Raw genomic sequence first — 23,986 nt, forward strand, 5'->3', positions numbered from 1 at the left:
TCGGAACTAGGAAACTCAGAAATGTCAGAATTGCTAACTGGTTGTGCTAACACGTGCCGCGATCAACCAGTTAGCAAGTCGGACATGTCCAAGTTTCCTAGTTCCGACTAGAAAATGAACATGGCAACTATAGGATTGGTTGAGGGATTTCGCCATAACGGCTAAACGCCGCCTATTTCCACAATTTATCTTCTTAAAATCTGATTTTAAAATGAACCCTGATCTTAACCACACTGCTAACATTGTGCCTAACCTTATATGAAGATGAATTTCATGAATTTGTAGCCACGATTTTGTCTTTGTGGCTGTGGTACAGAGTGACAACCGCTGAGGGACGAGGACGTAAAACGATGGTCAATACTCTCCAGCACAGTAGGTGTCGGTAATGCACCATTAATGTTGGATGCCAACCGCCCCAAAAAAACACCTACGAAGGAAAAATGAACACGTACGTCATTCAGCGTCAACTTGGTAACAAGTTGTCACGGAGTGGCCTGTTAGTACTGCATGTAGCGGTGGCTATCGTAATAGAATATTTCAAAATATAGTTAATTCATTCACTATGCCTCCGAAGAAACCAGCTCAAGCTGCTGCGGGTAGTAAAAAAACGCAAGAAAAGAAGAAGGAAAAGATAATTGAGGTGAAATCCCTTTCGCGCACGATAGCCAAATTAAATGGGATAATGCTACGCTAGTTTGCAAGCTACAAGAGGTACCGGTAGCTAGCTAAATTACAGTAACGTCCAAAGGTTATTTTGTGAAGCTAGCTAGTAAGTTAAACAGAACGTTAGATGCTAGCTAGTTAAACCACGGATTGTTAAAGGCAGAACACTTTCCAATATTTGCTAGGTACCAAACTGACAAACGTTAGCGTTCTTATGCTAACCCCTTTTTAAGAACGTGGTAGCTACTGGTAGCTAACTTGTGCTTGCATGATGTAGCTAGTTAGCTGCAGACGGTAGCTAGCAAAGGTTACAAATTTATGTATTGGAATTAACGTTAGCTAGGTTGCTAGGTTGTGTGATCGTCTGTCCACGGCTTGAATGAACTGCTTAGTTAGTAGTTGTAACACAGATGGCTAGCTAGTTATCATATCTAATCTTTGTTGGTACAGTAAGTTAGCTAGTTAGTCACCCACTATAACTACTTAGATAGTTAGCGCCAGAAACCGTATTATTTTGTCGTTCAGAGGTTTCTTCTTGGTAGCCTGCCAACAAACGTTTAACGTTATGTCCTTATGTGCTGATATTCCATTTGTTTCTCTGTTATGTAGGACAAGACATTTGGGTTGAAGAACAAAAAGGGTGGAAAACAACAGAAATTTATCAAGAATGTCTCTCAGCAAGTAAAGCAAGTTCCTGGTAGTAAGGTAAGCTGGACCAGTCAGGCCTACAGTCTTGTTGTTTCTCAGTGAATGACCACTGGCTTGACTTGTAATTTCTACAGAGATGTTTGCCATTAGAGCATCATCAACCTATAGCCATAAGAATCAGGCTTTTGTTCATGTCTTCTCTCTAGTCAGAATGTACCCCATTCATAGACATGAATTGCTTTAGCGCCTATTGACAATAGTATAATCTGACCGGTTTAAGAGCCCTGACTCTTGCTGTTAACATTAACATGCATCACTTGTTTTGGAAACATAAGGAACGTTTCTTCCATATCAGTAAAGAAAATTAAACTAAATGTTAAATATCTACACACTTTGTGGTTAGTGTTCCCACACGGCCATATTACAGCGCTTGTTTATGGAAGACCGGCTGCGGTCCAAACACTTAAGACACACCGTTGTCCACTTATACCTTATGCCCTGTTGCCATCTTGGAGGGCGGTCCAAATGATTAGCCAAGCAAGGGGAGTTTGCAACATAAGCCCCTCAGCCCTCGTTTTTAGTCGGCTTTGCGAGTGTATAATTATGTTCCCTCCGGGGCCTGAAACTCCCCATTTTTCAATTCTCGAAGATTGTACACCCGCTAAGAAAAGTCAGCGAAAATGTAAAAACATGAATGGAGAAGTCAACATACAAGTGTAAGTAAAAACGAATGCAAATAAGTTAGAAATTGTGCTACTAATGCACATGACGGCACAAACACGTCTCGTAAATATGTTTTTGTTATCTTTTGGAAATTTTAGAAATAAAACATTTTCCTTCAGATGTTCTAGCTAATGTATGTTATTTAGCTAATTAATTTGCTAGCAAGCATACAGTAGGCGTATAATTATATATTTAATTTAAGTAGGCATGCACTCATAATTGACTGTAATCTATTGCTGTGACATAATCTATTGCTGAAGGCTAGCCTTACTTTGTATTCAATGATATAGCACCCACAAGCTACCTGTGGCTGAAAACACAATCATCACGGGATGAATGAGTGATGAATTTCTGGCCAAGCATGGTCCATTTTAAAATCATTCCTTCTGTTAGGGTTGAACTGGATATTTGTTTGCATAACTTATAGAATATACCGGGGAAGCTATACTACATTATTAAGTATATAAACTACGGATAAATCAACTGCTGAAGACAAGAAGAACTACAACCGGCGACAGGAAGTGCGTCACGAGGCTGGGACCAGCCTGCACGCCGACGATAGTAGGAGCAAGTTTAAACCACGCTCCTCCTCCCTCTGACAGGCCAGCATTGAGCGGGAACTATCTCTGTCAGAGTATATAAGAGAGAAACAAAGGATGTGTCGTCCTCTTCTCTGTCTGCCCTGCGAGGTGTCACAGAGAGACCGTATACGAACGACATATTTACCATACACGTGTTTGCATTAATTAAAGTACAGCTAAATCAGAAGTTACTATGTGCTGACTATTTTGTTCTGATACCAGAAAGGAATTGACGCAACTTTAACACTTCCTCCCTTGCCCTGCAAGTGTATACTCGTCATGATCCCTCATCAGAAGTGTCCACTTAATTTGAGGGCTGAGGGGATAGGATGTGTCTTTGAAGTGTTTGGACCACAGCCACAGAAGCGACCACCGGTGCTAATTAGCTATCTATCGTTGCTCCAAACACTTGTGTGTAAGCGTAACTCAGGAAGTGTAGTTTTGCCGGATGGAGCCACCCAAAGCTGTGTGGATCTGTGCGACACTGTAAGTGTAAGTGTATATTTATTTGAATGATTCTTTCTCGCTGATGAGTAAGGGCCATTGTTTCGAAAGCTGTATCGCAACAGATGATTATTTACGTTTCTAAACTTTAAAACAGTCGGGATTGTAGGTTACATGAGCCAGTCATGGGCGAAGCTAATCGCTGAAATCCGTTAGATGTCAAAATGCCCCCAAGAGTTTTTGAGAGCTAGTCGGGAACAGTGTGCTATGCCAGAATGTGGACAGCTAAAGCAACCCGTTGCATTTCTTGGGATCCTGAGGTTGAAGAGGCACTGTTGCGCCGCCTTCACCACTTTGTCTGTGTGGGTGGACCATTTCAGTGTTGTGTACGCCGAGGAGCTTGAAGCTTTCCACCTTCTCCACTGCAGTCCCATCGATGTGGATAGGGGCGTGCTCCCTCTGCTGTTTCCTGAAGTCCATGATCAGCTCCTTTGTTGTGTTGACGTTGAGTGAGAGGTTATTTTCCTGGCACCACACACCCAGGAAGTCCCCAGGACCCAGTTGCACAGGGTGGGGTTCAGACCCAGGGCCTTCAGCTTAATGATGAGCTTGGTGGGTACTATGGTGTTGAATGCTGAGTTATAGTCAATGAACAGCATTCTTACATAGGTATTCCTCTTATTCAGATGGGATAGGGCAGTGAGCAGGGCGACGGTGATTGCATTGTCTGGATCTATTGGGGCGGTAAGCAAATTGAAGTGGGTTTAGGCTGTCAGGTAAGGTTGAGGTGATGTGGTCTTTGACTAGTCTCTCAAAGCACTTCATGATGACAGGAGTGAGTGCTCCAGGAAAGCCAATGGGTGTGTAGGCTTTTATTCTAGTCCCCCTCTAACAAACATTTTAGAAATAAGCTGCTATGCTGGATCTTGATAAACTGTCTCTGTTTGAACAAAAGCCTGCACACCAAGTAGCTCTCCAGACTGAGGGTTGACCACATGTTTTATTCTGTTGCCTGAAAGCTATTCTACTTTGGGGGGGTGTTAAGTGCCTTGCTCAATGACAGAAGATGCTACATGGTGCCAGAGTCTACCACTTTAGGCATACTTTTTTTATACATGCATAAAGGACATTTCGTTAACCTCTTGGGGCTATGTGGGACGCTAGCGTGCCACCCGTGGTGCACCCTATCAACAGCAGGTGCATTTCAAGAGCGGCAAATTTGAAACCAAATAAATGTCAAAATTCAAATTTTTCAAACATACAACTATCTTACACCCTTTGAAAGATAAACATCTCCTTAATCTAACCACGTTGTCCGATTTCAAAAAGGTTTTACGGCGAAAGCATCAAGTTAGATTATGTTAGGAGAGTACATTGACAATAGCTGTGTGTAATGTTTTGTCAATTCAAAGACAGGCGTCACCAAAACCATAAAACCAGCTAAAATGATGCACTAACCTTTGACAATCTCCATCAGATGACACTCCTAGGACATTATGTTAGACAATGCATGCATTTTTAGTTCTATCAAGTTCATATTTATATCCAAAAACAGCGTTTTACTATGGCGTTGATGTTCAGGAAATCGTTTCCCTTCAATAACCGGCAGTCAAGTCAGCACCACTAATTAAAATTAGAAAACATTGGTAAAATATTATATTGTCATTTAAAGAATTATAGATTTACATCTCTTGAACGCAATCGACTTGCCAGATTTAGAAATAACCTTACTGGGAAATCACACTTTGCAATAATCTGAGCACTGCGCCCAGAAAAATACGCTTTGCGATACAGACAAACGGCCATGTTGGAGAGATCTAAAATCGAAAATACTATGTAAATAATCCATTACCTTTGATTCTCTTCATCAGATGTCACTTCCAGGAATCCCAGGTCCATAACGAATGTAGTTTTGTTCAAAAAAGCTCATCATTTATGTCCAAAAATCTCCGTGTTGTTAGCACATGATCTAAGCCCGCCGGACTTCTCGTCATGAACGAGGGGAAAAAATATATTTACGTTCGTTCAAACATGTCAAACGTTGTATAGCATAAATCATTAGTGCCTTTTTTAACCAGAACATGAATAATATTCAAGGTGGACGAATGCATTCTCTTTTAAAACGTATTGGAACGAGGGTACCCAACATGACCTCGCGCGCCAGAGTCTAATCGGCCATCACCGTTCCAAGGCTCTTGTTCGGTCAGATCTCATAGTAGAAGATTCAAAACACTTTGTAAAGGCTGGTGACATCTAGTGGAAGCAATAGGAAGTGCCAAAACATTAATCGGCCCCTGTGTGTTTCAATGGCATAGGCTTAAAGGTAATTCAACACATCAGGTATCCACTTCCTGTCAGAAAATGTCTCAGGGTTTTGCCTGCCAAATGAGTTCTGTTATACTCACAGACACCATTCAAACAGTTTTAGAAACTTTAGTGTTTTCTATCCATATATAATAAGTATATGCATATTCTAGTTACTGGGTAGGATTAGTAACCAGATTAAATCGGGTACGTTTTTTTATCCAGCCGTGAAAATACTGCCCCCTAGCCCCAACAGGTTAAGTCATTCATCCATCTGTCAACATGTGTACGAACCCTGATACAAAAGTACTGAAGAATCTCTTCAAACTGACTTCAAACCTCATGTCTCTGTGCCTGGCTCTCATGATTTTGTTTTTTCATCCCCTGAAGCATGCACATAAGACATAAATACATGCACCCGATGCATGCGTACTGCCAGATAGGAATTTCAACTGCAGAACAAGCATTTTTAAAAGTCGGTTTGATAATACTTTCCTGTGGATATTTTGTGAAATTTCAAATGGCAAAGACCAACCAAGTGGACAATTGGCAGAGTAAGTCCAAATGACAGTTAATTCAACTTTCTTGCTACACGAGGCAAAACAAGGCACCTTCTGGAAAATGTAAATGGATATAAAGCCGACCTAAACTCAAGCTATAGCTTGCTATTAGGTCAGGAGGCCGACAAACCTGGTTCCTGTTGTGGACTTGTGACTAACTAGATCCTGTTTTCCTAGGCTGCTGCTGAAGGGGACAAGAACAAAAAGGGTGACAAGAAGAAAGAGTTGGATGAGCTGAACGAGCTTTTCAAGCCAGTGGTGGCTGCTCAGAAAGTCGCTAAAGGTGAGGATGGAAATGTCTTCTATATTCAGCTACAAAGTTTCTTCTCGTACAGTTGAAGTCAGAAGTTTACATAATCTTAAATTGGAGTCATTAACTCGTTTTTCAACCACTCCTCAACTTTCTTATTAACAAATTAAAGTTTTGGCAAGTCGGTTAGGACATCTTCTTTGTGCATAACACAAGTAATTTTTCCAACAATTGTTTACAGACCAGATTATTTCACTTATAATTCACTGTATCACAATTCCAGTGGGTCAGAAGTTTACATACGCTAAGTTGACTGTGCCTTTAAACATTGGAAAATTCCAGAAAATTCCGTCATGGCTTTAGAAGCTTCTGATAGGCTAATTGACATCATTTGAGTCAATTGGAGATGTACCTGTGGATGTATTTCAAGGCCTACCTTCAAACTCAGTGCCTCTTTGCTTGACATCATGGGAAAATCAAAAGAAATCAGCCAAGACCTCAAAAAAGAAATGTAGACCTCCAAGTTTGGTTCATCCTTGGGGGCAATTTCCAAATGCCTGAAGGTACCACTATCATCTGTACAAACAATAGTACGCAAGTATAAACACCATAGGACCACGCAGCCGTCATACCACTCAGGAAGGAGACGTGTTTTGTCTCCTAGAGATGTACATACTTTGGTGCGAAAAGTGCAAATCAATCCCAGAACAACAGCAAAGGACCTTGTGAAGATGCTGGAGGAAACAGGTACAAAAGTATCTATATCCACAGTAAAACGAGTCCTATATCAAATGTATTTATATAGCCCTTCTTACATCAGCTGATGCCACAAAGTGCTGTACAGAAACCCAGCCTAAAACCCCAAACAGCAAGCAATGCAGATGTAGAAGCACGGTGGCTAGGAAAAACTCCCTAGAAAGGCCAAAACCAAGGAAGAAACCTAGAGCGGAACCAGGCTATGAGGGGTGGCCAGTCCTCTTCTGGCTGTGCCGGGTGGAGATTATAACAGAACATGGCCAAGATGTTCAAATGTTCATAAATGACCAGCATGGTCAAATAATAATCACAGTTGTTGTCGAGGGTGCAACAGGTCAGCACCTCATGGAGCAGGAGTAAATGTCAGTCGGCTTTTAATAGCCGATCATTGAGAGTATCTCTACCGCTCCTGCTGTCTCTAGAGAGTTGAAAACAGCAGGTCTGGGACAGGTAGCACGCCCAGTGAACAGGTCAGGGTCCCATAGCTGCAGGCAGAACATTTGAAACTGGAGCAGCAGCACTGCCAGATACACTGGGGACAGCAAGGAGTCATCATGCCAGGTAGTCCTGAGGCATGGTCCTAGAGCTCAGGTCCTCCGAGAGAAAGAAAGAGAATTAGAGAGAGCATACTTAAATTCACACAGGACACCGGATAAGACAGGTGAAATACTCCAGATATAACAGACTGACCCTAGCCCCCCGACACAAACTACTGCAGCATAAATACTGGAGGTCAGGAGACACTGTGGCCCCATCCAATGATACCCCCGGACAGGGCCAAACAGGCATGATTTAACCCCACCCACTTTGCCAAAGCACGGTCCCCACACCACTAGAGGGATAACTTCAACCACCAACTTACCATCCTGAGACAAGGCTGAGTATAGCCCACAAAGATCTCCACCACGGCACAACCCAAGGGGGGGTGCCAACCCAGACAGGAAGACCACGTCAGTGACTCAACCCACTCAAGTGACGCACCCCTCCTAGGGACGGCATGGAAGAGCACCAGTAAGGCAGTGACTCAGCCCTTGCAATAGGGTTAGAGGCAGAGAATCCCAGTGGAGAGAGGGGAACCGGCCAGGCAGAGACACTCCTGGGCCAGACTACACTCAATCATAGGACCTACTGAAGAGATGAGTCTTAAATAAAGACTTAAAGGTTGAGACCGAGTCTGCATCTCTCACATGGATAGGCAGACCATTCCATAAAAATGGAGCTCTATGGGAGAAAGCCCTGCCTCCAGGTGTTTGCTTAGAAATTCTAGGGACAACTAGGAGGCCTGCTTCTTGTGACTGGAGCGCACGTGTAAGTATGTATGGCAGGACCAAATCTCAAAGATAGGTAGGAGCAAGCCCATGTAATGCTTTGTAGGTTAGCAGTAAAACCTTGAAATCAGCCCTTGCCTTAACAGGAAGCCAGTGTACTAGCACTGGAGTAATATGATATTTTTTGGGGGTTCTAGTCAGGATTCTAGCATATCGACATAACCCGAAAGGCCGTAGGATGAAGCCACTGCTCCAAAACCGCCATAAAAAAGCCAGACTACGGTTTGTAACTGCACATGGGGACAAAGATCGTACTTTTTGGAGAAATGTCCTCTGGTCTGATGAAACAAAAATGGAACTGTTTGGCCATAATGATCATTGTTATGTTTGGATGAAAAAGGGGGAGGCTTGCAAGCCGAAGAACACCATCCCAACCGTGAAGCACGGGGGTGGCAGCATCATGTTGTGGGGGTGCTTTGCTGCAGGAGGGACTGGTGCACTTCACAAAATAGATGGCATCATGAGGGAGGAAAATTAGACATCAGTCAAGAAGTTAAAGCTTGGTCGCAAATGGGTCTTGCAAATGGACAATGACCCCAAGCATACTTCTAAAGTTGTGGCAAAATGGCTTTAAAGACAACAAAGGCAAGGTATTGAAGTGGCCATCACAAAGCCCTGACTTCAATCCCATAGAAAATGTGTGGGCAGAACTGAAAAAGCGTGTGCGAGCAAGGAGGCCTACAAACCTGACTCCGTCACACCAGCTCAGTCAGGAACCCACTGGGATTGTGATGGAAGAAATAAAAGCAGAAATAAATCATTCTCTTAACTATTATTCTGACATTTCACATTCTTAAAATAAAGTGGTGATCCTAACTGACCTAAGACGGAATTTTTACTAGGATTACATTTCAGGAATTGTGAGTTTAAATGTATTTGGCTAAGGTGTATGTAAACTTCCGACTTCAACTGTACATCGATTCAGAAAAACTAGCAAACTCATATTGTCAGGATTAATCACTGATTAGGCTTCTGCATACTACCCACTACTAGTGTTTGTCAAGAATTAGAACAGGGCAAAGGTGCAAAAAGGTATAATGATAGTCTGAAAATGCTCAGTTTATCTTTGTGCACCAGGCAAACTACTGTGTTAATCCTCAGTCTAGAAAGCCAACAGGTGTGCGTAGTTGCATCGTTGCCGTCTTGTGTCGGAGATACTATAAGAGATGTTAAAATTCCAAATAAAAAAACTTGGAACATTATTCATTCCATTAGTGCATAGCTTTCTCTGGAGGGTTATATCAGGTTTCAATTAACCCAATTTGCAATGTTCGCTCTAAGTTGTCTCTGTATAGAAAAGTTTATTGCAATGCATGAGGGCTTTGTAAAAGAGCTGTCTCAAATTACATGTTTAACACTAACATGTAAAAGCATTTGTAACAGCTTTAACAAATTAGATGTTCACTGTTATATCAAAGTTCTTATGTATTGCGTGTTTCAATGAATGACTTTGTAATGAATGTTAATGTTTGTTGATGTACAGTACCAGTCAAAAGTTTGGACACACCTACGCATTCAAGGGTTTTTCTTTATTTTGATTAGTTTCTACATTGTAAAATAATAGTGAAGACATCAAACTGACATAACACATGGAATCATGTAGTAACCAAAAAAGTGTTAACTTCTCTAGGGCCAGTGGAACGATTTCGTCCCACCTACGTAACAGCCAGTGGAATCCCGTGGCGCGTTATTCAAATACCTTAGAAATGCTATTACTTCAATTTCTCAAACATATGACTATTTTACACCATTTTAAAGACAAGACTCGTTAATCTAACCACACTGTCCGATTTCAAAAAGGCTTTACAACGAAAGCAAAACATTAGATTATGTCAGCAGAGTACCCAGCCAGAAATAATCAGACACCCATTTTTCAAGCTAGCATATGTCACATAAACCCAAACCACAGCTAAATGCAGCACTAACCTTTGATGATCTTCATCAGATGACACTCCTAGGACATTATGTTATACAATACATGCATGTTTTGTTCAATCAAGTTCATATTTATATCAAAAACCAGCTTTTTACATTAGCATGTGACGTTCAGAACTAGCATATCCACCGCAAACTTCCGGTGAATTTACTAAATTACTCACGATAAACGGTCACAAAAAACATAATTATTTTAAGAATTATAGATACAGAACTCCTTTATGCAATCTCTATGTCCGATTTTAAAATAGCTTTTCGGCAAAAGCACATTTTGCAATATTCTGAGTAGATAGCTTGCCATCACGGGCTAGCTATTTTGAACCCCATCAAGTTTGGCCCTCACCAAACTCAGATTTACTATAATAAAAATTGGATTACCTTTGCTGTTCTTCGTCAGAATGCACTCCCAGGACTTCTACTTCAATAACAAATGTTGGTTTGGTCCAAAATAATCCATCGTTATATCCAAACAGCGGCGTTTTGTTTGTGCATTCTAGACACTATCCTGAAGGCTAAATAAGGGTGACGAGCATGGCGCAATTCGTGACAAAATAATTCTAAATATTCCATTACCGTACTTCGAAGCATGTCAACCGCTGTTTAAAATAATTTTTTATGCCATTTTTCTCATAAAAAAGCGATAATATTCCAACCGGGAATCTGCGTTTAGATAAACAGACAAAGGAAAAGAAAGCATTCGGTCGAAGCGGGCACGCGCCTACGCCCATTGTACTCTGAGTGGCCACTTGCCAAAAGCGATAATGTGTTTCAGCCAGAGCCTGCCTCGATATCGTTCAACTTTTTCCCGGGCTCTGAGACCCTATGGAAGACGTAGGAAGTGTCACGTTATTGCACAGATCCTGAGTCTTCAATAAAAAGAGCCAAGATGAAACACTACTTCTCAGACAGGCCACTTCCTGCTTGAAATCTTCTCAGGTTTTGGCCTGCCATAGGAGTTCTGTTATACTCACAGACACCATTCAAACCGTTTTAGAAACTTTAGGGTGTTTTCTATCCAAAGCCAATAATTATATGCATATTCTAGTTACTGGGCAGGAGTAGTAACCAGATTAAATCGGGTACGTTTTTTATCCAGCCGTGTCAATACTGCCCCCTAGCCCTAACAGGTTAATTTTAGCTGAATATCTGGTATTTGTGACCACTCTCCTGCTTGGAAAATGGCTGTGTTTTTTTCTTGTTGTACCTGTCCTAACATAATCTAACTTTATGCTTTCGCCGTAAAGCCTTTTTGAAATCGGACAATGTGGTTACATTAAGGAGAAGTGTACCTTTTTAAAATGGTGTAAAATAGTCGTATGTTTGAGAACTTTGAATTATGACATTTTGTTGTTTTGAATTTGGCGCTCTGATTTTTCACTGGCTGTTGAATAGTGTTAACCGTGGGTGGGACGGTAGCGTCCCACCTGCCAAAGAGAGGTTAACAGGTGTCCCTTGTTAAATGTGAATTTGTGGAATTTCTTTTCTCCGTGATGCATTTGAGCCAATCCATTGTTGTGACATGGTAGGGGTGGTATACAGAAGATAGCCCTATTTGGCAAAATACCAAGTCCATATTATGGCAAGAACAGCTCAAATAAGCAAAGAGAAACAACAGTCCATCTTTACTTTAAGACATGAAGGTCCGTCAATCGGGAAAATGTGAAGAACTGTGAAAGTTTCTTAAAGTGCAGTCAGGAAAAACCATCAAACACTATGATGAAACTGGCTCTGATGAGGATCTCCACAGGGAAGGAAGACCCAGAGTTACCTCTGCTGCAGAGGATAAGTTCATTAGAGTTACCAGCCTCTGAAATTGCAGCCCAAATAAATGCTTCACAGAGTTCAAGTAACACACATCTCAACATCAACTGTTCAGAGGAGGCTGTGTGAATCAGGCCTTCATGGTCGAATTGCTGCAAAGAAACCACTAAAGGACACCAATGAGAAGAAAGGACTTGCTTTGTCCAAGAAACACGAGCAATGGACATTAGACCAGTAGTAGTCTGTCCTTTGGTCTGCTGAGTCCAAATTTGCAATTTCTGGTTCCAACCGCTATATCTTTGTGAGGCGCAGAGTAGGTGAATAGATGATCTCCGCATGTGTGGTTCCCACCATGAAGTGTGGGGGCGCTTTGCTGGTGACAATGATTTATTTAGAATTCAAGGCACACTTAACCAGCATGGCTACCGCAGCATTCTGCTGCGATACGCCATCCCATCTGGTTTGCGCTTAGTGGGACAATCATTTTGTTTTTCAACAGGACAATGACCCAACACATCTCCAGGTTTAAAGGCTATTTGACCAAGGAGAGTGATGTAGTGCTGCATCAGATGACCTGGCAACCCACAATCACCTGACCTCAACCCAATTGAGATGGTTTGGGATGAGTTGGACCGCACAGTGAGGAAAAGCAGCCTACAAGTGCTCAGCATGTGGGAACTCCTTCAAGACTGTTGGAAAAGCATTCCAGGTGAAGCTGATTAAGAGAATGCCAAGAGTGCAAAGCTGTCCAGGCAATGGGTGAATGCTTTGAAGAATGTAAAATGTATAAAATATATTTTGATTTAACACTTTTTGTTGTTGTTACTACATGATTCCATGTGTTCATAGTTTTGATGTCTTTTCTGTTCTTCAAAGTAGAAAATAGTAAAAATAAAGCAAAACCCTTGAATGAGTAGTTGTCCAAAGTTTTGACTGGTACTGTACATAATTTAAATCATTACCCAATATTGTTATCCTGTGTTTGGTTACAATAACAAAAGAGAATAAGAAAAATGTGTAGTTATTCTATTCAATCCACCCGTCTGGCAACAGTGGCAGGAAAGACCGAGGTAATGAGCGCGAGAAGAAACATTCAGTACTTATTACATTTTCCTCTTAATTCTGCAGGAGTGGACCCAAAGTCAGTTCTCTGTGCCTTCTTCAAGCAAGGCCAATGCACCAAAGGAGACAAGTGCAAGTTCTCCCACGATTTGACACTTGAGAGGAAGTGTGAAAAACGGAGCCTCTACGTTGACAAGAGAGATGACGAGCTTGAGAAAGGTTAGTGTCTTCTAATCATTAGTGTTGTCAGCAGTGAATAAACAGCTGATATCTCTGCTGGGTTTTGTAGAGCTGACTATTTATCCTGTTTTGTATAGACACCATGGATAATTGGGATGAGAAGAAGCTGGAGGAGGTTGTGAACCAGAAGCACGGAGAAGCTGAAAAGAAAAAAGCTCAAAGCTCAAAAACTCAAATTGTATGTTTTGGCATATCCCTCTAAGAGCTAAGATTTATCACTACTATACAGTGCATTCAGAAAATGTTCAGACCTCTTCCCTTTTTCCACATTTTATGTTACAGCCTTATTCTAAAATGGATTAAATAAATACAAATCCTCCTCAATCTACACTCAATACCCCATAATAACAAAGCGAAAACAGTTTTAATTTTACATAGGTATTCAGACTCTTTGCTATGAGACTTGAAATTGAGCTTGGGTGCATCCAGTTTCCATTGATCATCCTTAACATGATTCTACAACTTGATTGGAGTCCACCTGTGGTAAATGTAATTGATTGGACATGATTTGGTAAGGCACACACCTGTCTAAGGTCCCACAGTTGACAGTGCATGTCAGAGCAAAAACCAAGCCATGAGGTTGAAGGAATTGTCCGTAGAGCTCCGAGACAGGATTATGTCGAGGCACAGATCTGGGGAAGGGACCAAAAAATGTCTGCAGCATTGAAGGTCCCCAAGAACACAGTGGCCTCCATTCTTAAATGGAAGAAGTTTGGAACCATGACTCTTCCTAGAGCTGGCTGCCCGGCCAAACTAAGCAGTTGAGCGAGAAGGGCCTTGGTCAGGGTGACTAAGAACCCAATGGTCACTCTGACAGAGTTCCTATGTGGAGATGGGAGAAACTTCCAGAAGAACAACCATCTCTGCATCACTCCACCAATCAGGCCTTTATTGTAAGAGTGGCCAGACGGAAGCCACTCCTCAGTCAAAGGCACATGACAGCCCGCTTGGAGTTTGCCAAAAGGTACTAAAGGAGTCTCAGAACATGAGAAACAAGATTCTCTGGTCAGATGAAACCAGATTGAACTCTTTGGCCTGAATGCCAAGCATAACATCTGGAGGAAACATGGCACCATCCCTACGGTGAAGCGTGGTGGTGGCAGCATCTTGCTGTCGGGATGTTTTTCAGCGGCAGGGACTGGGAGACTAGTCAGGATCGAGGCAAAGATGAACGGAGCAAAGTACAGAGGTCCTTGATGAAAACCTGCTCCAGAGCACTCAGGACCTCTGACTCTGCTGAAGGTTCACCGTCCAACAGGACACCGACCCTAAGCACACAGCCAAGACGAGTGACCTCGGGACACGTCTCTGAATAACCTTGAGTGGCCCAGCTAGAGTCCGGATTTGAACCCGATCGAACATCTCTGGAGAGACCTGAAAATAGCTGTGCGGCAATGCTCCCCATTCAACCTGAGATGATGATCTGCAGAGAAGAATAGGACAAATTCCCCAAATACTGGCATGCAAAGCTTGTAGCATCATACCCAAGAAGACTAGAGGCTGTAATCGCTGCCGAGGGTGCTTCAACAAAGTACTGAGTAAAGGGTCTGAATACTTATGTAAATGTGATATTTCAGTTTATTTTCAATCAATTTGCAAAAATGTCTAAAAAACAGTTTTTGCTTTGCTATTGTGTATAGATTGAGGGGGGAAAAACCCTTTTTTTTTTTAATAAGGCTGTAACGTAAAGTGGAAAAAGTCAAGGGGTCTGAATACTTTCTGAATGCACTGTATATTAGGATACATTGGCTATAGACTTACTTCTGCTTTTATTGTCTTGTAGGTTTGCAAGCATTTCCTTGATGCCATTGAAAACAACAAATATGGTTGGTTTTGGGTATGTCCTAGTGGAGCTGACACTTGTATGTACCGCCATGCATTGCCTGCTGGGTTTGTGCTCAAGAAAGACCAGAAGAAGGACGAAAAGGAAGATGAAATCTCAATGGAAGAGTTGATAGAGAATGAGGTAGATTTGACCTCTTTCACTAAAATTCATGTTCCTACTTGAGATTTGTCTTATTATTATTTAGCCCATATTACTCTTAAAGCCACAATGTTTGTTTCAATCGGCAGCCCTGCTACTTTATCCACTCTGAAATGCATAAAGAGCTATGGATGCCAGGACTGTCTGTTAACTCTGTTAATGTTTGAGATCACTCGGTGACCAACATAAAAAAAAAGATCTAACTTGTGACTTATTCAACAACAGTGCTGAGATTCTGTGAAGTTTCCATGGGCTGTTACTGTTTAAGAAATGTTACCAAAAAATTACTGTGTCTGTCAGCGATCTGCCCTAGGACCAAATGTCACCCGAATAACTCTGGAGACCTTCTTGGCCTGGAAAAAGAGGAAAAGGCAAGAGAAAGTGGCCAAGGCAGAGCAAGACATGGAGAAAAAGAAGGCTGATTTCAAAGCTGGCAGGTCCTTTGGGGTGAGCTTTGATTTTGTTTTCTACCAGAGGATGACACTAAAGCTCGAAATAATCATGTATTTTGCAGTATCACATCTTACAGATAAGTGGAAAACATTTTAATACTAACACGAGTTGTTGTGTAGGTTAGCGGCCGTCAAGTATTTGAGTTCTGTCCTGATCTGGCTGATGATGACGATGAGGAGGCTGATGACATAAAATATGTTGAGGACAATGATGACGTTGATGAGGTAAGCCTGAAACACATTTTTCAATAGGTATGCATCTCTGGGGATACTCAGGAAATCTTTACTGAAGTACCTTAAGAAAGTGTGTTGGTGCTACACCAGATTTAATTATCATGAAGTGATACATATTTATGACATTGATACTGGTCATCCCCCCCCCCCCACACAGGTTGAATATGTTCAGGAGTTCCAGGATGTTGATCTAGCCAGGTTTGTTCCAAAGGAAGTTGACAGCACTGGAATAACTGTTGCTGCAGTTGACAGATTCACAGCCAAATCAAAGCCAACAAAGGAAACGAATGGTGAGTGTTTGAAATTATTCTGCCAATAAAATTCATGGAAGCCACATTATCCTTGATCTCAATTTTTTTCAAAGCATTTCTTTCTATCCCAATGTGTTTTCCATAACATGTCTGTCTTTACACCTCTTTATATCACACAATTGGCCCTCAGCCTTTAAAGGGGCAATCCGAGATTCACTTGTTTCTGTAAACAGCTGGTAAACTCAAATTCGTAGACAGACCTAATGATACGACTGACCATCCTTTTGATCAAAATTATAGTTTTAAAGGGACAATCTGCAGTTGGTACATCCACTTTTGGATTTATAAATGAATGATATGTACCCATTGACTTCTGAAGAATAATACTTATAAATGCCTCATGAGCTTAGTTCAACTATCGTACCCCGTCAGAATCCAAAATATAAGCTTGTCTTACTCCAATGTTTGTAAACAAAGTAAAACATGGTTAAAACCAGGGTTTGGAACTGAAATTATTTTACAATCGTTTCATTCTGAACAGAAGCCCCAAAATAATTTTGTTCCACTCTTCCGACCAGCAAAAGAAAGTTTCGAATCGGTTCAAACCCCCAAAAAGTAACTGTTTTATACAGTTTCTGTAACTATTTTAGCTGATTAAATTACTTCACCAATCAGTGTGGATTGAGCAGGCAAGCTAGTTAACGTTTTTATTTTATTATTATTAGATTTTTTTTTTCACCTTTATTTAACCAGGTAGGCCAGTTGAGAACAAGTTCTCATTTACAACTGCGACCTGGCCAAGATGGAGCAAGCAGTGTGACACAAACAGTTACACATGGGATAAACAAACGTACAGTCAATAACACAATAGAAAAATCTATGTACAGTGTGTGCAAATGTAGTAAGATTAGGGAGGTAAGGCAATAAATAGGCCATAGTGGCGAAATAATAAAAATGTAACAATTAAACACTGGAGTGATAGATGTGCAGAAGATGAATGTGCAAGTAGAGATACTGGGGTGCAAAGGAGCAAAAAATTAAACATGGGGATGAGGTAGTTGGGTGGGCCATTTAGAGATGGGCTATGTACAGGTGCAATGATCGGTTAGCTTCTCTGACAGCTGATGCTTAAAGTTAGTGGGAGATATGTCTCCAGCTTCAGTGATTTTTGCAATTCGTTCAAGTCACTGGCAATAGAGAACTGGAAGGAAAGGCGGCCAAAGGAGGAATTGGCTTTGGGGGTGACCAGTGAAATATACCTGCTGGAGCGCGTGCTACGGGTGAGTGCTGCTATGGTGACCAGTGAGCTGAGATAAGGCGGTGCTTTACCTAGCAAAGACTTATAAATGACCTGGAGCCAGTGGGTTTGGCGACATATGACGCGAGGGCCTGCCAACGAGAGCATACAGGTCGCAGCGGTGGGTAGTATATGGGGCTTTGGTGACAAAACGGATGGCATTGTGATAGACTGCATCCAATTTGCTGAGTAGAGTGTTGGGGGCTATTTTGTAAATTACATCGCCAAAGTCAAGGAACGGTAGGATAGTCAGTTTTATATTTGGCAGCATGAGTGAAGGATGCTTTGTTGCGAAATAGGAAGCCGATTCTAGATTTAATTTTGGATTGGAGATGCTTAATGTGAGTCTGGAAGGAGAGTTTACAGTCTAACCAGACACCTAGGTATTTGTAGTTGTCCACATATTCTAAGTCAGAACCGTCCAGAGTAGTGATGCTAGACGGGTGGGCGGGTACGGGCAGCAATCGGTTGAAGAGCATGCATTTAGTTTTGCTTGCATTTAAGAGCAGTTGGAGGCCACGGAAGGAGTGTTGTATGGCATTGAAGCTCGTCTGGAGGTTTGTTAACAGTGTCCAAAGAAGGGCCAGAAGTATACAGAATCATGTCGTCTGTGTAGAGGTGGATTAGAGAGTCACCAGCAAGCAAGAGCGACATCATTGATGTATACAGCGAAAAGAGTCGGCCCAAGAATTGAATCCTGTGGCACCCCCATAGACTATAAACTATCAAAATAAAGAAAGTTGCGCACTCCATGTGTATTCTCCCAGCAATTTAATGGGTATTTACCAATGTTTCGGCATCACTGTGCCTTCTTCAGGGTAATGTCATGAATAATTGAACCAGGTTATGTAGAACCACAGTGCAATTAGTGTATCCAATGACAGTAGTGAGGGGTGTGTCATAATGATTAACTTACTGTAATTTCCGGACTATTAAGCGCACCTGTATATAAGCCGCACCCACTGAATTAAAAAAAAAAATATTATTTTGAACTTAAATAAGCGCACATGTCTATAAGCCGCAGGTGCCTACCAGTACATTGAAACAAATGAACTTTACACAGGCTTTAATGAAACACGGCTTGTAACAAAAATAAATAGGCTTTAACGAAACACGGCTTGTAACAAAAAAAAAAATTAGCAGTAATCTTTAGTAATCTTTTTGCACTGAGTCAATTCCTCACGCTGCTGTTTCCAACGTCTTATCATCGACTCATTAAGACCAAGCTCCCGTGCAGCAGCTCTATTTCCTTTTCCAACAGCCAGATCAATCCCCTTCAACTTGAAAGATGCATCATATGCAGTTCTCCGTGTCTTTGCCATGATGAGGGTGACAAAATGACTACCGTAATCAGAATGATGGGAAGTTTGAGAGCGCTCGATTTAATCTAAACAGTAAACAAAAAAGTTGTTTGACCTTAACCCGTTCGGCAATTTCATTGGTCTAATGAAAGCTTCATGCCGCCAAAAAACTGAGCACGTCACAGAATGTGTGTTTTTGGGGGGATTGAAAGCGGGAAAAATCCATATTAGCGGCGTCATTGTTTAAGCCGCGAGGTTCAAAGCCTGGGAAAAAAGTTGCGGCTTATAGTCCGGAATTTACGGTAATTGAAATTAATTAATGAAACTGTAAAAAAAAAAAAATGGCTTTGTTATCATATAGAAACATAATGGAATATTGTACATCATATTAGTATCCACATTATTGTTTCATTCAATTTCACAATTTCATTTTTGTTACATGCAATCTTTTGGTTCAACCTTAATAAACATCATCAACAGGGGGAACATATTAGGTGTACGCTAATAAGCTGTAAAAATAATAACCCCCATAGAGACTGTCAGAGGTCCGGACAACAGGCCCTCCGATTTGACACACTGAACTCTATCTGAGAAGTAGTTGGTGAACCAGGCGAGACAGTCATTTGAGAAACCAAGGCTGTTGAGTCTGCCGATAAGAATGTGGTGATTGACAGAGTCAAAAGCCTTGGCCAGGTCGATGAATACGGCTGCACAGTAATGTCTCTTATCGATGGCGGTTTTGATATCGTTTAGGACCTTGAGTGTGGCTGAGGTGCACCCATGACCCGCTCGGAAACCAGATTGCATTGCGGAGAAGGTACGGTGCGATTCGAAATGGTCAGTGATCTGTTTGTTAACTTGGCTTTCGAAGACTTTAGAAAGGCAGGGTAGGATGGATATAGGTCTGTAACAGTTTGGGTCTTAAGTGTCACCCCCTTTGAAGAGGGGGGTGACCGCGGCAGCTTTCCAATCTTTAGGGATCTAAGACGATACGAAAGGGGTTGAACAGGCTAGTAATAGGAGTTGCAACAATTGCGGCGGATAATTTTAGAAAGAGAGGGTCCAGATTGTCTAGCCCAGCTGATTTTGCAGCTCTTTCAGAACATCGGCTATCTGGATTTGTGTGAAGGAGAAATGGGGGAGGCTTGGGCAAGTTGCTGTGGGGGGTGCAGAGCTGTTGACCGGGGTAGCCAGGTGGAAAGAATGGCCAGCCATAGAAAAAAATGCTTCTTGAAATTCTCGATTATCGTAGATTTATCGGTGGTGACAGTGTTTCCTAGCCTCAGTGCAGTGGGCAGCTGGGAGGAGGTGCTCTTATTCTCCATGGACTTAAGTGTTCCAAAACTTTTTGGAGTTTGTGCTACAGGATGCAAATTTCTGTTAGGAAAGCAAAGGCTAGCTTTTTCAAACTGCCTGTGTATATTGGTTCCTAACTTCCCTGAAAAGTTGCATATTGCGGGGGATATTTCATGCTAATGCAGTACGCCACAGGATGTTTTTGTGCTGGTCAAGGGCAGTCAGGTCTGGAGTGAACCAAGGGCTATATCTGTACCTGGTTTTACATTTTTTGAATGGGGCATGCTTATTTAAGATGGTGAGGAAAGCACTTTTAAAGAATAACCAGGCATCCTCTACTGACGGAATGAGGTCAATATACTTCCAGGATACCCGGGCCAGGTTGATTAGAAAGGCCTGTTCACTGAAGTGTTTTAGGGAGCGTTTGACAGTGATGAGGGGTGGTCGTTTGGTGGAAAATGTTGTAGTTGGGGATGGAAATTTCAGAATTTTTTGTGGAACTAGAGGCAACAGGGCCTGGGTTAACCTCTCTGGGGTATGTGGGATGTGACCGTCCCACCTGCGGGACACACTATTCAACAGCCAGTTAAATAGCAGGGCACCAAATTCAAAACAACAAAAATCTCATAATTCAAATTTCTCAAACATACAACTATTATATCCCATTTTAAAGATACACTTCTTGTTAATCCAACCACATTGTCCGATTTCAAAAAGGCTTTATGGCGAAAGCATAGCATTAGATTATGTTAGGACATCACCTTGACAAGAAAAACCACACAGCCATTTTCTAAGCAAGGAGAGGCATCACAAAAACCAGAAATACAGCTAAAATGAATCACTAACCTTTGATCATGGCACTCATAGGACTTCATGTTACACAATACATGTATGTTTTGCTCGATATATATCCAAAAACCTCATTTTTTACATTGGCGTGTAATGTTCAGAAATGTTTTGCCTCCCAAAACTTACGGTGAATGAGCACATCAATTTACAGAAATACTCATTATAAACGTTGATAAAATATTAAACTGTAATTCAAAGAATTATAGATATACTTCTCCTTAATGCAACCGCTGTGTCAAATTTCAAAAAAACTTTACAGCGAAAGCACACTTTGCAATAATCTGAGTACAGCGTCCAAACACGAAACCAAACCCGCCATTTTGTGGAGTCAATAAAACTCAGAAATAATATTATAAATATTCACTTACCTTTGATGATCTTCATCAGAATGCCATGGAATCCCAGGTCCACAATAAATGTTTGTTTTGTTCGATAAAGTCCATTTATGTCCAAATACCTCCTTTTTGTTCGCGCATTCAGTCCACTACTCCAAATGCAGGAAGCGAGCGAAAAAGTCACATCGAAAAGTCAAACAAAGTTCTATTTACGTTCGTAGAAATATGTCAAACGACGTATAGCATCAATCTTCAGGATGTTTTTAACAAATCTTCAGTTATATTCCAACCGGACAATTCCTATGTCTTCAGAAAAGAAAAGGAACACAGCTCACACTCACGTGAGTGCGCGCCTCTGAGCTCATGTCATTTTCTCACTCATCTGACTCCAGGCCCTCTTGTTCGCTCCATATTCACAGTCGAAGCATGAAACGTTCTAAAGACTGTTGACATCTAGTGGAAGCCTTAGGAATCCAGTCACTGTGTACTGGATAGGGAATCACTTGAAAAACTACAAGCCTCAGATTTCCACACTTCCTGGTTGGATTTTTCTCAGGTTTTTGCCTGCCATATGAGTTCTGTTATACTCGCATACATCATTCAAACAGTTTTAGAAACTTCAGTGTTTTCTATCCAAATCTACTAATAATATGCATATCCTACCTTCTGAGCCTGAGTAGCAGGCAGTTTAATTTGGGCGCGCCTTTCATCCGGACGTCAAAATACTGCCCCCTACCCTAGAGAAGTTAACCTCTACATCACCAGAGGAACAGAGGAGGAGTAGAATAAGGGTACGGCTATAAGAACCGGTCGTCTAGTGCATCACATGCGTGATGAACAGACAAGTGTAGCCTATGGCACAAGATGTGTGAAGAGCAGGCTTGAAGAGCAGGCTTGAAGCACTAGGCATCTTATGACATGCATTATCTCAATTAGGCCCACAGAATTATACCTAGGAGGAGCAGCTTCTATGAAGGGACTTTGAATGTCCTTTTGAGCTAGCTAACAAGCTTGTGTGTGCAGAGCGGCACCAGAATTAAAAACACGTCTTACCTTTTTTTTTTTTTTATGAATAAATCCAATGTGAAACGTGATAACTAGGCCTATAGTAATAGGTAAGTAGCATTCAAAAAGTTAATCCATTCTTTAGCTAATAAAAAAACTATCCGATCTTATCACGGTTTTAACGTCAGTACAGTACCCTATACTTGGGAGGGGCAGGGAGCCTGCACATTGCAAAAATATTTTCAGCTTGTGGGACTAGAAATAAATGCTTGGAACACAAAATAATGTTAAAAGCATGGAAATAAGTTAAAATAACCGTTCTGTTCCTGGAACAGTATGGATCACTTTCGTTCCCGGTTCCATTTCTGTTCCTTGAAAAATGTTTTTGGTTCTGTTCCCTGAACCGGTTCTAACCCCTAGTTAAAACTATAATTTTGATATCATGGATGGTCAGTCCTTGCATCCATGGTGCTGTATGAATGAGTGAATTCAATCCCATAGAACCCAATCCCATAGCTTTTTACCGAAATGGACAGGGAGAACGCTTTGTTTCAACTGAGGATTTCCCCTTTAAGCTATACAGTGTTTGTAAGCAATGTAATTGTAAACAATTGAGTAAAACAAGCTTATATTTTGGGTTCTGATGGGGTATGGCCGTTGAACTAACTGTCATACCCCATCATGAGGAATTTATAAGTTATATTCTTCAGGAATCAATAGCTATATTAAAAGTCCAAAAATATCAATTCTAATCCCAGATGCCCCTTGCACAAAGTTGAATGCTTCCCTTGCCACGTCACCTACCATTGCAATTCCATTCATGGGTCACAGCACAGATGCTGCGTATATATCTGATGCCTTTGACTGAGCAGATGTGATGTTCTGAACCTGTGCCTTGCGCCATCTCCCAGATGACCAGCTGAACGGTGCTTGCGGAGGTGTGGAGGAGAACGGGCACGACGGGGAAGATGAGACTCTCGACGACAAGGAAGCAGAGCCCGTGCCTGTGGACGAGAACCTTTTCACCGGCGAGGACCTGGACGAACTGGATGAGGAACTCAACACACTGGACCTGGATGACTGACAATGATGACTTCTAGTAGAACAGTGCCTCTAGGACTATGAATAAGAGATGTCTAAAACAGATTCACAATAAAACATCTTGATGCTCACATCTTGTTGCTGCTGCTGTTTCTTTTCCCCCTCAGTGGTCCTGATTGCGAAGAGAGTGAAAAGGATTTGAGAGGGGATACATCTTGAATCTGGTTCATGTGAAATCACCAGTTCTTTCTGGCTGTCCTGAATCCTGTATATTGATTTTGGGTTCTATCTAATAAACATCCTCCTGACTTGTATTATTAGACCATACCATGACAGATTGTGCAACTCCTTTCGAGCAGGTACATCGGGGACGTAGGGTTGTAGTGTAAAAAACCCTGATTGAATAGCAGATTAAGAGCAATTCCATATTCATGAAATTATTTTACACTTTTGGGATCTGCATATATTGAGTTTTACAGAATAAAGACCCATGATGTAGAGACCATGAGGAATACATCCTGGGCCGGGTTTCCTGACAGCGATGGAACTTAATGAACTTAAGGAACTTAACTTAACTTTATGAGTGTTTAACGATGCATCTTGCCTACAACGGCCGACAAAGTAACATGCGTTTCCCAAACACCACGCAAAGAGAATGTTCACTAAGTGTGTCGTTGAGGTGTGTC

At 41.6% G+C, this 23,986-nt stretch overlaps 1 protein-coding gene across 1 annotated transcript; it reads left to right on the forward strand.

The window, feature by feature from the left end:
* Positions 1 to 441: 441 nt before the first annotated feature.
* LOC106590036 (zinc finger CCCH domain-containing protein 15) lies at positions 442 to 23,431 on the forward strand. Its single transcript, XM_014180529.3, has 10 exons — positions 442 to 640; positions 1,273 to 1,368; positions 6,101 to 6,206; positions 13,082 to 13,234; positions 13,333 to 13,433; positions 15,039 to 15,221; positions 15,540 to 15,686; positions 15,812 to 15,916; positions 16,083 to 16,215; positions 23,171 to 23,431. Exons 1-10 carry the CDS (start codon positions 563 to 565, stop codon positions 23,341 to 23,343), a joined length of 1,275 nt encoding a protein of 424 aa, XP_014036004.1. The 5' UTR covers positions 442 to 562; the 3' UTR covers positions 23,344 to 23,431.
* Positions 23,432 to 23,986: the final 555 nt, after the last annotated feature.

The sequence above is a fragment of the Salmo salar genome, chromosome 29 (genome assembly GCF_965601325.2).
Source record: "Salmo salar chromosome 29, fSalSal1, whole genome shotgun sequence".
NCBI lineage: Eukaryota > Metazoa > Chordata > Actinopteri > Salmoniformes > Salmonidae > Salmo > Salmo salar.